General features: G+C 46.1%; 1 protein-coding gene across 1 annotated transcript in view; it reads right to left on the bottom strand.

Annotated features, from left to right (window-relative positions):
• The window catches only part of Kcnk1 (potassium two pore domain channel subfamily K member 1), a 39,694-nt gene extending 32,745 nt beyond the window's left edge, over positions 1-6,949 (bottom strand). Inside the window, exon 1 of the mRNA XM_004854636.3 lies at positions 6,445-6,949. Coding sequence (XP_004854693.1) covers positions 6,445-6,799 — 355 coding nt within the window. The 5' untranslated portion in view covers positions 6,800-6,949. The remainder of the gene's footprint in view (positions 1-6,444) is intronic.
• Between the last annotated feature and the right edge of the window lie 9,130 nt (positions 6,950-16,079).

Raw genomic sequence — 16,079 nt, 5'->3', positions numbered from 1 at the left:
ACACTGACATGAATAAGTGGCTGAGCTTGGGTCACGAGCCCAAGGAAGCATTAACAGGGCACTGTTACAGTTGGAGCCTCCAATCCTAATCTCCACTGTGCACTTGGACCCTCAGAGACCATCACTGTGTTTTGTTTATCTCCTCTGAGTCTACCTTCCTGCTAAAGCCCTTCCTAATACTAATGACAAGAGAGCCTTCAAGAGCAGGCTTTCATGCACAAGCAAGTCAACCCCCCTTGGAACAGCTAATCCAGAAAGGGAACAAGCAGACAGTAGCAAACTAAAAATCACTGTTGGGCCCGGGCATATAGTTCAGTGGCCCTGCGCCTGCCTGCCAGGCACAAGATCCTGAGTTCAGTCCCCCGTTCTGTGCGCACACACACACAAAAAAATCACTGCTGTCTAGCATAAGCCAATTAATCTCGTCAGTATAACAACTGAGTTAATTTTGCAAATTAAAGAATGAATTATGAACATCATTATAAAATAAAAGACAAGGTTATTGGTTATTGGTCTGACTCAGGATCAGGAAGCCAATCAGAGTCCTTTCTGGAACACAGACTCCACACCTCAGGATGGCCCCTTCACCTCCTGCCTTCCTTCTAACCTCAGGTCAGGGCCACAGTCTTGAAAGCGCTGCTCACAGAGGCCACCAACTCCGAGGATCATGCAAAGACCAAGGGTCCACCCAGAGCAAAGAAAGAAAGAACCAAACTGAGTCCAAGAGAGGGAAGCGTCATGAGAGCCAAGAAAACACCTCAAAAGCTGCAAGCTTCCCAATAAAAAGGCGGCCTTTACCCCCTCATTTCGGAATAGGTGATGTGAGTATAGCACAGCTCAGGGAGGTCAGCACGTTGGTACTCCACAGATTTGGCTCTAACTGGCACCAAAGGTGTCTCTTGAGAATAAAATCCAGCACAGTGTGTGGTAAAGACAGCCCTCAGTGTAGATGGTGCATCTGTCCCTGCCCAGTCTTGCAGGGGGTCAGGCCCTGTGGAATTGCACAAGCTCAGACCTTGTATGTGTTCACCCACACATCAGAAGAGCAGAGACATCAGATGATTTGCCCCTCAGTTCTCATTAGGTTCATGGCACAAGGGGAGATTCTATTCTTAACTAAACTTGCAGTTATGCCATGTTAAACAAAGACTGTTTCCAATACTGCCATCGATAATAGCAATAATGTGTTCCGGTGTTATAAAACAGCAGAGAACAGCAAGTGTGTTGTAAAGGTAGGCATGGGGGGCTCACATGGGCAAACCCTAAATCTCTGCTCTCCTTGCCCATGACCGGGTGCAAATGCTTCTACAGTCTCTGCCTTTCCATAGTATTGTTCTTAATGACTCAAGGATATCAACAATTATTGGGTTCTTCCCTACTCAGGTCCAGTGTGTAAGAGCCTGTTGCAACAGCAACCCTAAAAATTTCTGTTTCTTATCCCCCAGTATCTGCCTGGGTATCTCTTGCTTCCTTTGCTAGGGCTGCCATAACTAAATACCACAGACTAGGTAACTCAAACAACAGAAATTTGTTTTCTCAGCTTTGGAGGCTGGAGGTCTAAAATCAAGGTGTTCACAGTTTAGTTTCTTCTGAGACCTCTCTCTAACCTGAAAGTGGCCACCTTTGTGTGAGGATTGGGATGATCCTGGGGATTGAACCCAGGGCCCTCACATTGAGCTACATCTCCAGACCTCTGAGACACGTTATCTCTAAGTTGCCCAGATGGGACTTGAATCTCCTCTTTAAAGTCTCTTTCTCTAAATACGGTCACAGCCTGAGGTACTGAGATTAGGATTTCAATATATGGACTTTTGAGAGATAGAATTCAGGTCATCACAACCTTCCGCACCCAGGTACTCCATAAAGCTCAAGCTCTTAGGTCAGGTGCACTGGGGTCAGATCAAGGTCATGTCATTTCTAGCTCTGTGACTTCAGCAGAGAAGCTACCCAGCCTGGATCTGATCTGTTTCTACCCATGAGGCAAGGATGGTGGTGGCTGCACCCCATCAGCTGCTTGCATACATGGACAATGGTGTAGTACCCCTAGCCTGCAGACCAAAAACCGTGCAGGACATGTGCTTGGAACTGTCATTTTAGTGCACACCTATAATCCCAGCACTCTGGGAGACTGACGCAGAAGGATTACAAGTTCAAGCTCAGCCTGAACAATTTAGCAACTTAGCAAGACATTGTCTCAAAATAAAATATATATATTAAAAAAGGGCTGGAGATGTAGCTCAGTGTGAAGGCTCTGGGTTCAATCCATCATACGACACACACACAAAAAGGTATCATTTTAATTTTGTGGTTTTTAAGCTATCTGTCTTTTTGCCATCTGTCACTTATAATAGCTGTGCTATTAGTCTGCTGTAGGCTCAAAAAGCAAATAATTCAATTTATGGAAGTATATGTAAATGCTCAGAGCTTAGACCAAAGGCCTGGGAAGAAAGAGCACAAACTTCAGCATGACCTCTTCTAGCATATATAGACTCTGCTGATATTTTTGCTGTTATTTCTACTTCAAATATAATGGCTATTGTCCATTTGCGATAAAAGAATCCCAATGTGAGCTGTAGCTGTGTCACTTTAATGACAAATTAAACATTAGTATCATAGATTTGTCTGAAAATTAGTGAGATCCTGTAAAAACCACCCAGTTATTGGAAGTGGTGGGTGGTGGTACCAGGAATTCAGCCGCAAGCAACAGTATGAAGAGGTCTGAGAGGTTGGTATGCCTCACAGAAAGTTTGCCACCAAAGGAAGCAGGACACTAGGGACTGCTCCTAGTGTTCCTTCTGAGCTTTTTTTCTAAAGCAGGCCTCAGCACAGTTCAGAAAATAAATATTTTAAGTTGTGTGGTCACATTAGTTTCCATCGCAACTACTGTATTCAACCCTGCCACTATAGCCACAGAGCAGCCATAAATGACACATGGACAGGAATGGCTTTAAGCCAAAAAACCTCTTGCAGATGATGAAATTTGATTGTCATAAAATTTAAATGTGTCAGGAAATGTGATTTTCCCCCCAATCGTTTGAAAATATAAAAACAATGTGTAGGTTGGGTCATACAAGAATAGGTGGTGGCCAGATCCAGCCCAGCAGCTGATGTGTGCTCTATTCTAAAAGCTCCACAAATATGTATGTGTTGATGGTAACAGCACCTTTCTCTTCCTCACAACCATCTCAAAAATGGAGATCAATCCAGCACACCCAGATTACCTTTCCCTCCTCTCTCTCTCTCTTTTTTTTTGGTACCAGGGATCGAACTCAGAACCTTGCACTTGAGAGGGGCAGGCAAGGTGCCACTGAGCTAAATCCTGACCCTCCCTCCTCTTTTTGAAAAAGCCAACAACGCTTCAGTAGCTCCTGACTAAACTAAATCAAAGATCACTGCAAACAAACTCCAACTAGTTCTTTTCCTGGATACTTTAAGAGTTTTCATACATCTCTCTGCAAACAGGAATAAGGTAGCATTCTGAAGTAACTCATCATGGCTGCCAATAATGGAAACAGGAAGCTGGAAGCTATCCTTTATTGGTTGGGGGGAAGACAAAATATGAAACTTATATGGGAACTACTGTGTTCCCCTTTTACTGTTGTACTCCCTTTCCCTCTGAAAAGCTCATGTGTCAACTCTCTTCTCCATTCTCACATGATTCCCATGTGAGGGTCCCTATGTCTTTCTTGAATCAACGGTGCTGGAGTTCAGGACAGGTTACTCCAAAATATGGCACCATGACATTTGAGAAAACAACAGAAACAAAAAGCTTTTCTAATCCCCTCCTCCTCACTGCTCTTCCTTGAAACAGGCCATACAATATTCTCTGACCTTCCTTCAAGGAACCCACATTACACCCAGAGGAAAGGAATGTCCTTATCCATTGCTGAAGGCTCCTGTGTCACATAAAACTCCTATTAAATAAATGTGTCTGCTTTTCTTTTTGTCAACCTGTCTTTTATTATTGGTGACTCAGCCACAAGCCTCGTAATGGGGGAGGCAAAAAAAAAAAAAAAAAGAAAACCTACTCTCTTCTATAAATGGAAGTAAAGAGATGTTCAATTGTTTGTTATAAAGAATCTGGAGTCTCTGGCAAATAGAAAATGAAGAGAACATTATTGCATCGAGACAACCTAAGGCTTCTTCCAAAAAGATCATGAAGACGATACAGTCCCTTCCAGAAACAGAAGCTTGGCCTTTTTAGGGTAAGAAGATTCTGACACAAACGCGCTCATAAACCTATATTACAACCACAACTGGCAAGAACAGCATCTTTGTGATCCCCATCATTAGTGTTCCAGACAAGCCACGGAGTGACTGCACCAATTAACTGGCTGCCAATTAACTCACTGATTGCAACTAACATGGCTAGAAAAGTTAAAAAGAACACATGACTAATATCTACCTGAAAGAGGAGCAACTCCAATTACAGTTGTCCAATATTCATCCAGAAAATATTTTCCTAAGAATGAACTATTCCAGCTTGAATCTAAAAATTGGCTGCACTTCTGCCACAAAAATCAGTTTTGAAGCCATGAGGGCTATCAAATACGCCCAATAATGGCTCAGTGCAAAACCAACAGAGGAGTGCCTTTGATTCAGAATGGTTTTATTCATAACAGGAGTTCACTGATCTGCTAGTTTTACAAACCAAGAAGCACCTTTTCATTAGGCTTATCCCGAAGTGCCCCTTGCACTGATTTCCTAAATGAACCCTTGTTTTGCATGAATCCAGACTTTCTTAGGAACTACAATGCATTCTGAATACCAATAATAAAATGTCTATCCCTACCACCTTTTTTAAAGGAACTGCACTTTTTCTTGGATACACCAACGTGACATTTAATTAAGTACATATGATACTGACAGTAAACCCTGCCTAGAAAAAGCAAACATGTTCTTTTCCTAGTAACACTCTTCTCATTCCTGTCTTGACTTCTAAGGTACCATTAGTGAGAGGGTTCATCATTCCCCTAAATGCTCACCCAACCCTGTGACCCAGCTGTAGCCCAGTGGAAATACTTCTGTGAAGAATGAATGATTGTCGCTTTAGCACAAACATAATCCAAAGAGAAAGCAAGATGACTGCTGGCTGATCTGAAGAACAGAACTAGATAAAGACACTGGAGGCAGTACCTGCTGAAATAAAAACTAGAGTAATGATGGCAAAGGAGCAGACATTCTCTGGAAAGTGAGATAACAGGTTTGTCTTGTTTAGGCCTACATTTAACACAGTTTTTTAAAGATCAAAATACAAGCCAGGATTCTACCGTTTGTTTCAGGATAAACTTACATCAGTTTAGTAATTCACTCCAGCCTTTTATGTAATGTTATTACTCATTATGGAATAACTGCCAGGGCAATCAACTCGACATAGCTAAAGGAGATTATGAACAAAGCCTGGGAGGCAGAGGGTGTGGGGAGGAAGAAAGGAGTCACACAGGTGAGGTTGATTCACCTGTGTTTGGGGGGGGGGGGGGTTACAAAATGTTCCTGGCAAGGAAATCACATGGCCCAGATTCCCAGACTTCACTGGTAACTAGGAAGTGTGTGGCCTTGTGCAAACCAGAATGGATTGTTCCTAAGACTGGGGTCTCCTGGATAAAAGAAATAGACTGTATTGGACACCCTTTGCGATTCTTTCTGGTGTCTAAACACCTGTTAATACCTCCACCCAAGCCTGTGCACTTCAGTTAGACACGGCTGGGAAAATTCTGCCTTCTTTGAGCTAATCCACCGCGGTGTGGGCACCCGGGCATGGATCTGGTTTCTTTGCACCTCCAGAAGTCGCTCAGTTTCCGAGCGTCCTGCGGAGGTGGCGCTCCAAAGTTGACCACTAGCCGCGCATACCTAAAGTTGAAATACAGTAACTGCTGAATCAAGATGCCCCATTTTGACGGACCGTAGGCCTTTGGATGCTGCCCCACCCCCACCCCCAAATGTGAAAAGGAACCCGTTCATCCTGCTGGCTCAGAGGTCACAGAGTGATGTCATTGAGCTGCCCCCAAACCGCCTCCGAGGTACAAAAGAGCTGGAATATCTATGCCCGCTCGAAGACACAGTCCGGAAGGTGAGCTGTGAAAGTCATTACTGGATTCTGCGGCTTCGGCCCTCTAGGCTGGGATCAGGAGGAAGGTGAGCGCACCCGGAGCTCTGGATAGTTCCGTCACCCCTCGGCCGGCCAGAATGCTATATTGATTCAACGGATGGCCCGACTTAGTGTGTCCAGAATAAAGACAGTCTGTGCGGCCACTCGAGACCACTTCCCAAGAGTTGCGGGCGGCGACACCCAAGTCGCGCCCCGTGGTCACCTCGCCGGCTTCCGGCTCCCCAGGTCGCCGCCGAAGGGGCGGGGAGGGGGAGGGGCGGGGTCCGAGCCCCAGGCGCCGCAGCGGGGTGGGGGCTGGGATCGGAATGGGGGTGGGGTGGGGGCGGCCGCGGTACCTGTGGTGGACAGGACGGTGCTAGCGAAGAAGAGCGCCGAGGTGAAGTCCCAGTTCCAGTTGCCCGAGGCGTTGCTGAGCACCGACACGCCGTAGTTGCTGGCCTCCAGCACCCGGCCCAGGAACTGCTCGAGCTGCGGCTCCGACAGGCACTCGTGCTCCTCCAGGAAGCGCCGCTTCAGCTTGCGCAGCTCCTGCCGCAGCAGGTCCTCGTAGGGCAGCTCCACGGACGAGAAGACCACGGCGCCGAAGACCAGGTAGAGCAGGTAGCCGAGCACCAGCAGGCCGAAGCACCAGGCCGAGCGGTGCCGCTCCACCAGGCGCACGCACGAGCTGCCGGCCAGGGACTGCAGCATCTTCCCAGCCGCCGAGGCCGCCAGACTCGCGCCGCAGACCGGCCGAGCGCGGCCCGCCGCCCAGCCGCCCCGCCGCCGCCTACCGCGATTGGCCCGCGCCCGCGCTCGCGACGCCTTTCTGCTGTCTTTTCCTGTTTCCTTGCAACACAAAAGCCCAGATGATGTGGCGGTGACGTGGTCGTCGGCTCAGGTAACCGAGAGCCCGAGGACACCGCGCCCAAACTTGGCAGAGGGCGCAGGGGGCTGGGCTGGGCGGACCGCGACGCCCCCGCCCTCAGTGGTCCCCTCCCGGGTTCTCCTAGCCCCGCCGGGCGGCCCGGGTGCGGGCGCGTGTGCAAGCGTGTGTGTGTGTGTGTGTGTGTGTGTGTGTGTGTGTGTGTGTGCGCGCGCGCGCGCGCGTAGTGGGGCCACTTCTGGGCCGCGCGCTGGCCGCCCCAGCCCCCGGCTGCCTTACTCTTGTTCCCCACGTATTTCCGCCGAATCAAAGCACGCGTCCCAAAATCCTCACCTTCGGCCAGCGATCCGGGTGAAAATACTAGAACCTCGCTAATTGAAAGGAACCTTGAATCTTCCTCTGACCACCCCCCACCCCCAGGATCTGGATGCCACGGAGAGTTTTAGAGAGGTGGTTTCTGACTGCTATTTTTTTTTTAAACGCGACCTCAGGTTTTATGGCAAAGTCCCAACATGCCGATGCCGATTACCAGAAGAAGCAGCTTTCCTATGTACTTCTTTGGAAATGCCAGGGAGGGTCCTCAGCCACTTAGCTGTGGGCAAGAGTAAAAATTAGCGCGCTTTTTCTGGAAAGTAACTTGGCTGTATCTTTCAAGAATCTTGAAAGAAGAAACGTCACTATTTAGAGTAAGGGGATCAGAGAGAGAAGGGAGGGTAATGGAGTGTATGTGATCGAAGTATGTATGCGTGTATCAATATGACACAGTGAAGCTCGCTCCATATAATTAATATGCACTAATAGAAAATATACGTGCTCTGACTCAGTCATTGATAAGGAAAAAAATACTAAGAGGCAAACTGTTTTCCACAAGGATGCATAAATATATACCTACATACATCTGAATATATGTATGTATGATATATATACATATATGAAATAAAGAATCAGGAGCATCCTAAATGTTCCAAAATAGTAGAATGGCTAAATAAGTTATGGTATCTCAACATCTTGGGTGGCCCAAAACCTTTCAAGTTATGTTTGAAGACATAAACAAAATTGTGTAGAATCTTAAGTATGTAAAATACTTGTATTTTGTGTTGTAAAACAGAATTGTAGCTGTATAAGAGATTGACTGCATGAAAATAAAACCAGCCCCTAACTGTGGACTAGGGGTGATAGTGGATTATAGAGTTGACTTTCATTTCTTGTATGTTTTCATCTTTTTAAAATTTTCTACTGTAGACATACTTTTGTAATCAGGAAAAGCATTAAAAATAAAATTGAGTTGTACAGGTTTTTTTTTAGAACAATTGCTTGGGGAACATCAGCCTACATAGTGAAATTCAAAAACACTTATTTTTTATTTTCATAAAATGCTCATAAAGATGTCTAGAATACTCATCAGTGCCTTCCACCCCAAGTACTGGGGATAGAACCAAGTGCCTTGCAAATGCTAGGCAAGTGCTGTTACATTCCCAGCTCCTTTCTACCCCCACGTTTAGACAGAGTCTCCCTAAGTTATCCAGGCTGGCCTCCAGCTTGCAATACTGCTGCGTCAGCCTCCTGAGTTCCTAGGATCATCAGTGGTTTTTAAATCGCAGCAAATAATCTCACCTCCTACCTTACTCAGAAGACTGAAGCCATCCCTCCCCTTACCTCTGTGATATAGGAGATAGGGTGTGGCAAAGCTGGCTGGGGAAATGAGCGGGCCTGTCAAATACAAGATACCAGGGCAACTCGAGGACTCCATATGTAGAACTTTGGAGCTCCCACAAGATGTGGACAGCATAAAAAGGACCAGCCATCAGAGGAAACCCCTATGGTGTGTGAGTTTGCATGGTAGCCCATGCTATGTCTGAACATAGCACTTTTGCTTTTAGTCTCTTTTTTCTTTGGCCCAAGTTGCTCTGCAGAGCTGGTTTCTCCCATACCCATTTATTCTGCACTTTTCAAATAAACTTTTTGGTACCATTATTGGCCTGTCTTATCCAATTCTTTGTTTGAGGCAAGAAGAACCTGGAATACTTTTGACTGGGGAGCTATTTCTAAAGAAACCACCCTATAACATCTGCACTTCAAAATCACATTTCTTCCTTCTCTCTCACCCCTGAAGAAACACTTCCTTACTTTTCCAGATGAAGCCATTAGTCCACCACCAAGAGTCCCTTGGCCTCTGAGAATACTGAGTCAGTACTCAGCTCTGAGAACCTGAGTCCTCTTTGCAGCTCTCTCCTCCTCCATGTCACCACAGGTCTCCATCATACACAGTCTTCTATGATTATCTTTAGACTATGTAACCCAGCCTGTCCCTAATCTTTGCTGATGTGACCTGCCAGACCCTCTGTTCCTGAGGCCACCTGTCAGTCCACTTGCTGTTGCAGAATTTCATCTCCTGTGTCTCCACTCACAGGCTCCTGCTGCCCCACAACCACCTGTGTCTGTATCACAGTGTAGATGCTTTCCTCAGTATTGTCTTGCATGCCAACCTTATCCAGGAAACCTTCAGTGCCCACCAGGATGGCATTTCTTCTCTCTCCACATGTCTCAGTCTGGGAGTATCACAGGCTGTGGGGCCACTAGTGTAACTACATGCCCAGGTTTGATGAATCATCACACACTCAAGTTCATGTGCATGTAGATGGTAGCCTTTAAAAGTTGGTTCTTGCTGCTCATCTCATTAGAAAGCAGGGTTTGTGTCCCCTATTTTTGAAACTGGGTAACTTGTGGCTACTTCAACCCAAAGAGCACGTTGAGAGATGACAATAGGTGGTATCAAAGTCTTGGTCATAAAAGGACTCCGGCTGCCTACCTTGGTCACAGGAACACTCCTCTCTTGTAGCCCTGAGCCTTGGTGGAAAGGCCGCATATATGTATCTCAGGTGTCAGTCCAGTTGAGCCCAGCCTCTGACCATCCTCAGTGAGAGAGCAGAGAAGGAATGTTGTATCTCTAACACTGTAGACTGGATCACCAGGTGCCCTATCTCTGTCCATGCACCCCTGGTCTAGATACACTTCCCAGCAGAGTTCTACCTGCATCTAGAGATATAATCAGATTGTTGTTTTTAATCAGTAAATTTTGGATTAGCTTATTACACAGTGATAGACAACCAGAACAGCATACATCTGGACTATGCTGAACTTCGAAAATCATCATTGGAAGTTTTTCTCAGATCAATTTGCCATCCTTTTCCTACTTTACTTCTCTGGCTGAGACTGTACTCCAATTCTATATTACAACTGGGCCCAAGGGCTGGGGATTTAGCTCAGTGGTTCTGCCACCTGCCTCACAACTGGGCCAAGGAGACTAGATACTTACAATATATATTACCCTGAGACTACAAGTAGAAACTGGAAACCTGGGAGTGGTCTCTTGGGGCCTGGGTCTGCCCTTCAGGGTGAAATCCATTGAGCAGACCTGGTGTGGGAATGAGGGTTTGGAAGACTTCCACAGCTCTGGGCATTATAGCTGTCTGTATCCCAGTGATGGAGATGGGCTGATGGGCTGTTTCCCTTCCTCATCCTGGTCCACTGCTCTGCAGTCCATCTCCAGGGAGGTTAGAAATCTCAGGATTTTTTTTTTTTTTTTTTGGTACTGGGGATCGAACTTGGGTTCTTATGCTTGCAAGGCAAGCGGCAGAACCACTGAGCTAAATCCCAGGCCCAGCAATCTCAGGATTGAGGATTTTTTTCCCTTCCATTGAAACTTCTACTCAGTGCTTTGCATGTGCCTCACTAGCTACTTTCTGTCCTCTTTCCATGGAGATAAGCAGCCACATAAACTGGCATCTCTGCTTCCTCTACCTCTGTCTTTAACACTTCTTAGAAGAGAATGGACTATGGAAGGAAGCTCAGAAGAGGGCTGAGATTCCCCAGAGGGCAGTGAGGGTGAACTGGGGGATGTGAAGAGAGGATGTGCTCCCCGTGAGGGACATAACTTGTGAACAGGTAACCCCTTCTTGACAAACAAACTTGGCCTTAGGACTCAGGATCCAAAAGATTTCACTATTGTGTTATATGATAATTAGGCACAATGGCCTTGTTGATCTAACACTTGCTAAAGATGATAATTCTTTAAGAAAGTCTTGGGCCTGGGATTTAGCTCAGTGGTGCTGATGTTTGCCTCCCAAGCACAAAGTTCTGAGTTCGATCCCTGGTACCAAAAAAAAAAAAGAAAAGAAAGTCTTTCACTTGGGATTTAAAAAATGAAATTTACAAATTTAGGGTTGAGGAATCCAGTCAATCAGCAATAAGCACAAAATTATGTTTGTAATTCACTTTTGGGCCTATACCCAAAAGAACTGGAAGTAGGGAAGTGAAGAACTGTCCATCAACGGATGAATAAGTACACAAAATACAATACATGCTTACAACTGAGTGACACAGGGTTTTTTTTAAATTAATTTTATTGGTACATTTTAGGTATACAATATGAAATTCATTCATCATTGGAGATTTGTACCTTTACATAATATATCTTGATTCTTATTTTTTCCCCATTCCCCTGCCCTCCCTTCAACCCCTCCACCTCTCTATATTTACAAAGACTTTGTTTCCATTTTTTCATCTTTCTCATGTTAATTCCATTGAGTGATACAGTTATTTTTTTTTTTTTTGGTACTGGGGATCAAACTCGGGTCCTTGCGCTTGCACAGCAGGTGGCGAAACCACTGAGCTAAATCCCTGGCCCATATATATTTTTGCTTTTTGGGTTTTTTAAAATTTTTTCTTGCTGAGAACCGAACCCAGGGCCTCATGCTTGCTAGGCAAGCATTCTACCACTGAGCTAAATCCCCAGCCCCTTAGTGATACAGTTTTTAAAAGGAAAAAAATTCTGACTCATAAAGACGAATGAACCTTGAGGACTTTATAGTGAAACTGAGGTAGGATGGAAGAAATAAAAAGCTAGGTAGAAAGGAGACAAAGAAATCAAGATTTTAAAAATTGTACTTCTAAGAAGAAATGCAGCCTTGAGACACAAACCCAGTTTATCTTATTTTTTTTCTCTTCTCCTAAAGCATAGTAAATCTTGGCAAATCCCTTTCAAGTACATTCCCTTTTTACTTGCAAATTGTCCTCTTTCACCTGTGAATAGACCACCTTTTAAGATTTCCCATATGAATAGACCATTATCTCACTGTGGGCTGTCTTCTCCCACCCACTGAACAAAACTAAGACTAGAAACCAAGCCTGGTGGCACACTTACATAATCTCAACATCCTGGGAGTCTGAGACAGGAAGATCCCCAGGAGTTTGAGACCAGCCTGGACTACACAGTGAGTTCAAGGCGAGCCTGAACTACACAGTGAGAACCTGTCTCAAAAAAAAAAAAAGAAAAGAGACTAAGACTATAGAGTATCAAATTCCACAGATTTCTGCTACCCAAAAACCCATAAACTATTCTCTGGGCATGGTGGCCCAGGCCTGTAATCCCAGTATGCAGAGCATTGAAGCCAAGAGTTCAAGGCCAGCCTGGGCTACACAGTGAGTTTGAGGTCAGTTTGGGGTATAATAGTGTGGGACTGCATAACCTTTGCCCCTTTTTCTCCAGCCCCATTGTGATTAAAATGTGAGTTAATGGATGGAGATGTTTGTTAGTCTAGAGATGCTAGATAGGGATCTGTAACCGACCTAGGGTCCCAGAGTAAACTACTCAACTCTTTGTTTATCCAGAACTGATATTCCAGGCACCACAATTGTTAGAACAAGCTGCAGATGTCTGCTAACCATCAATATGTGACAGTCGACCACTAACCTTTGTCCCCTTTTCTTTGATATGTTAACTTCCCCTTCAACCCCCTATAAAAACAGCCTCAGATTCTGAGCCAGTTGCCTCTCTAAGCTATTTTGCTAAAAGGTCTGTTTCCCAACTTGGCTGGTGTGTTCCTTCCTGGGTGGTCTTCGCTGTAGTCAGCTCCTTGGAGCGTTTGGTAAGGCTTTTGGTCTTACATTCTGAAGGCACCGCTGGGATTCCTGGGTGTGCTTCACTAGTTAGCTCCTCGGAGCATTTGGTAAGGCTCTCAGTCTTACATTCTGAAGGCACCACTGGGATTCCTGGGTGTGCTTCACTATAGTCAGCTCCTCGGAGCATTTGGTAAGGCCCTCGGTCTTACAATAGTGAGACCCTGTTTTATAACAAGCAAGCAAAACAGATCCCCAGTTCCCAAGTGTATTCTGTCTCATTTCTCTGAACATCCATACTCCATTCTTTGAGTTTATTCTATATTGTACGTATCTCTATCTCTAATAAGCCTTCTCATGTCTCTTTTGCTGATGCTTCCTAAAAATTCTCTTTCTGGGTAGGGAGTCAGTGAGCCTGTAAACTTCTTTTACATTGAGTTCCTTATTTTAGCCTTGGGGACCACCAGACCCAGACCCAGTGACAAAATCATCCAGCCACAGAAAGGCAAATACTGTGTGATCCCACTTACATGAGCTATGAGGAGCAGTCAGATTCATAGAGGAGGAAATGAGAATGCTGGTTGCCAGAGACCAGGGCTCTGAGAAATGCTGGCTTCCTCTGTGGAGTGAGGAAGTAGAGAGCAAGCTACTACAGATTGGGAAGGTAGGAGAGAGAGCATTACTCTTCTGTCAGTTAAGGATCTTTCAAGCCTGAGATTTTGTGGTTCCTGCATTTACAAGGTCATTACATAGCGGGAAATGTGAGGAGCAAGTGGAGCACAAAGCTTCCCAAGGGTCCCCTGAAAGTGCTGGCTTCCTGATTAGGGGTGCCCAGGACGCTCCTGATCCCAAGCCCTGGTCCTGGGAGGTGCCATGCCCAGGTATCAGGGACTCAGACAGAGCAGACCTCAGCTTCTCTGTCACCTTTGTTGTGGTGGGAGGTGGCTGTCCTCTGAGAAATGCAGCATGGGGTGGGTCTGCAGGAAAGCAGCCAGTGACAGGTGGCTCCCTCAGGACCTTCTGCCAGAGCAGGCCTGTGGCAGCTGGTCCATGCCTGGCCTGAGCAGTGCTCATCCTTCTAGTGCCAATGTCCCTAGCTCTTAACCATGGCTCCTTGCCAGTGCATTTTACCTCTGGGAGTTAGAATATAATTCTATGCTCTCACCTCTCATTTCTTTACACCCTCCATGCACACAAGAGATAAGGGAAAAGAAAAGAAAAAAGGGATTTCTAGAAGCAGGTGAAAAAAGGTGAGAGTAAAGATTGAATGTAGGGGGATACACAGAATTCTGATGTGCCCACTGCTCTGTCCTGCCATGTCTATTTGAATGGAAAGCCTGCCCCAGCCACACACTTTTTTTTTTGGTACCAGGAAATCAAACTCAGGACCTTTCACTTGGGAGGCAGGTGGCAGGACCACTAAGCTAAATTCCCGGCCCATGTCCACACACTTTTATCAGTGACCCAGTGCTGACGTGTCATGGTGACAGCCATCCTGTGGTCACCTCTCTGCTTATTCAGCTGCCTCATCACTTTATCCAAAACAGGCCACATGTCTCAGTAGCCTAGAAAGGGCTCACTTGGGCTTGATTATTTCATGATTTCAGATCATTATAGTGCAGGGGTTGTGGCTTTGATGTGGGAAAAGAAAAAAAAAGCAAGAGTGAATGATACCACTTGTTTTGACCATTAGTTTCCTTCCTTACAGTAAAGATATAATTGCCTCTGGAGTAGCCTGGCCCTGGCTGCTGATTATCACCAGTGCTTTCAAGTCACATCCATACATAGATGGCAGCACCCCAGCTGTGGGCTTTTGGATGATACAGGATGGTGCACACCATCAGCTACTATGCAAGCTTATGACACCTCAGCAGTGTGGACTCAAGTCACTAAGTGGCCTCAGGAAGCCTCCTAGTTGACAGTAGCTTGATGATGAATGTCAGAGTTTCACCTTTCCAAGAGCCTTCCTGCTCATAGAGGAAATGCTCCTATTCAGGGACCCTGAAGTTTCCCACTCATCCCTCCCAACTCTGGGGCCAGAGCTCCAAATGCCATCTGTAATCCTTCCCTCTAGACAGTTCTGACCTTGCTACTTTGGTAAGTCCCTGGGTCCTCAGTGATTTACCTCCCTTCCAGTCCTATGTCATTTTCACTTCACCTTTTTAGTCTTTCACGATCCCATTTAAATCTGCCCTGCAGGTGGATTTCCTCAACTACCTAAACCCACAGGAACCCCTCACTTCTCCTTCTGAATTTGGGCTACCTGCAATATGTTTTCATTTCTAGGTAAAAACATGTATCTTCTGATAGATTTTTTTTTTGCCTAAACCTGGCCTTTTTCTTTCCGGCATGTCCTTTTTCCTGCCAAAACTTGGCCTCCTTCTTCCCACAATTCACCTTGAAATCTGCCCCGGCCCCTGGAGACTGATGATGACTTCCTACCCCACCTCCCCCTGCTAGCTCACCACCAATCCCAATCCACCGTGCCCCAAACTAGCCCTTAAAAACACAACTAGCCCCAGCCTTGCTGCTGCACTCTGTTCTGAGGCAGCCCAGCAGCTCTCTCCCTCTGTAATAAAGGCTTGTTTTGGTTCCTCCCTTGGTTTCGGTCTCCATTCTCTAACATTCTGGTGCTGAAACCTGGGAAGGTACTGGCAGAGTCCGGCGAGAATCCCCTGCTTGTCAGGGTCGATTAGCCTCTCAGCCACCCTTCCTGGACCCCCCATGCTGAACCAGGATCCTCTTGGGGCTTTCTCCCTTTGCCATTGCTGACTTCACATCTACATAGGTCACATTTCAAGGTGAGTGCTTGAGATGCCCACCACTTTGATCATCCTCTCGTCTCTCTCTCTCTCCTGTTCCCAAAATCCCAGCACTGGGTCAGGCTGATCTTTCTAAACCCACAGAGACTCGGCCTTTGGGGGACGCCTCACTGGCCCAAACCTTCTCTCTCTGCAGCAAAGGTTGTCGAGTAAAATGAGGACACTCCTTTTCCTCCGCACCCTCTCTGGGAGTCTCTTTGCACTCATCTCCCTCCTCCATATTAACATGGGGCCCAACAGTCCAAACCCTCCTGCTCTGTGCCTCTGGGCTGCCTACTGGCTCAACTCAAACCTCTTGGGCTGGCCCTGGACATAAAACCAAAGAGGTTTCTCTTTTATTGCAACCGAGTCTGGCCTCAATATAAACTAGATAATGGGCCCCAAT

This window comes from Heterocephalus glaber, unplaced genomic scaffold, assembly GCF_053883595.1.
Source record: "Heterocephalus glaber isolate CG9 unplaced genomic scaffold, H.glaber_assembly_v1.0 deba00001472, whole genome shotgun sequence".
Classification (NCBI taxonomy): Eukaryota; Metazoa; Chordata; class Mammalia; order Rodentia; family Bathyergidae; genus Heterocephalus; species Heterocephalus glaber.
This window is presented reverse-complemented; position numbering and strand designations above follow the sequence as displayed.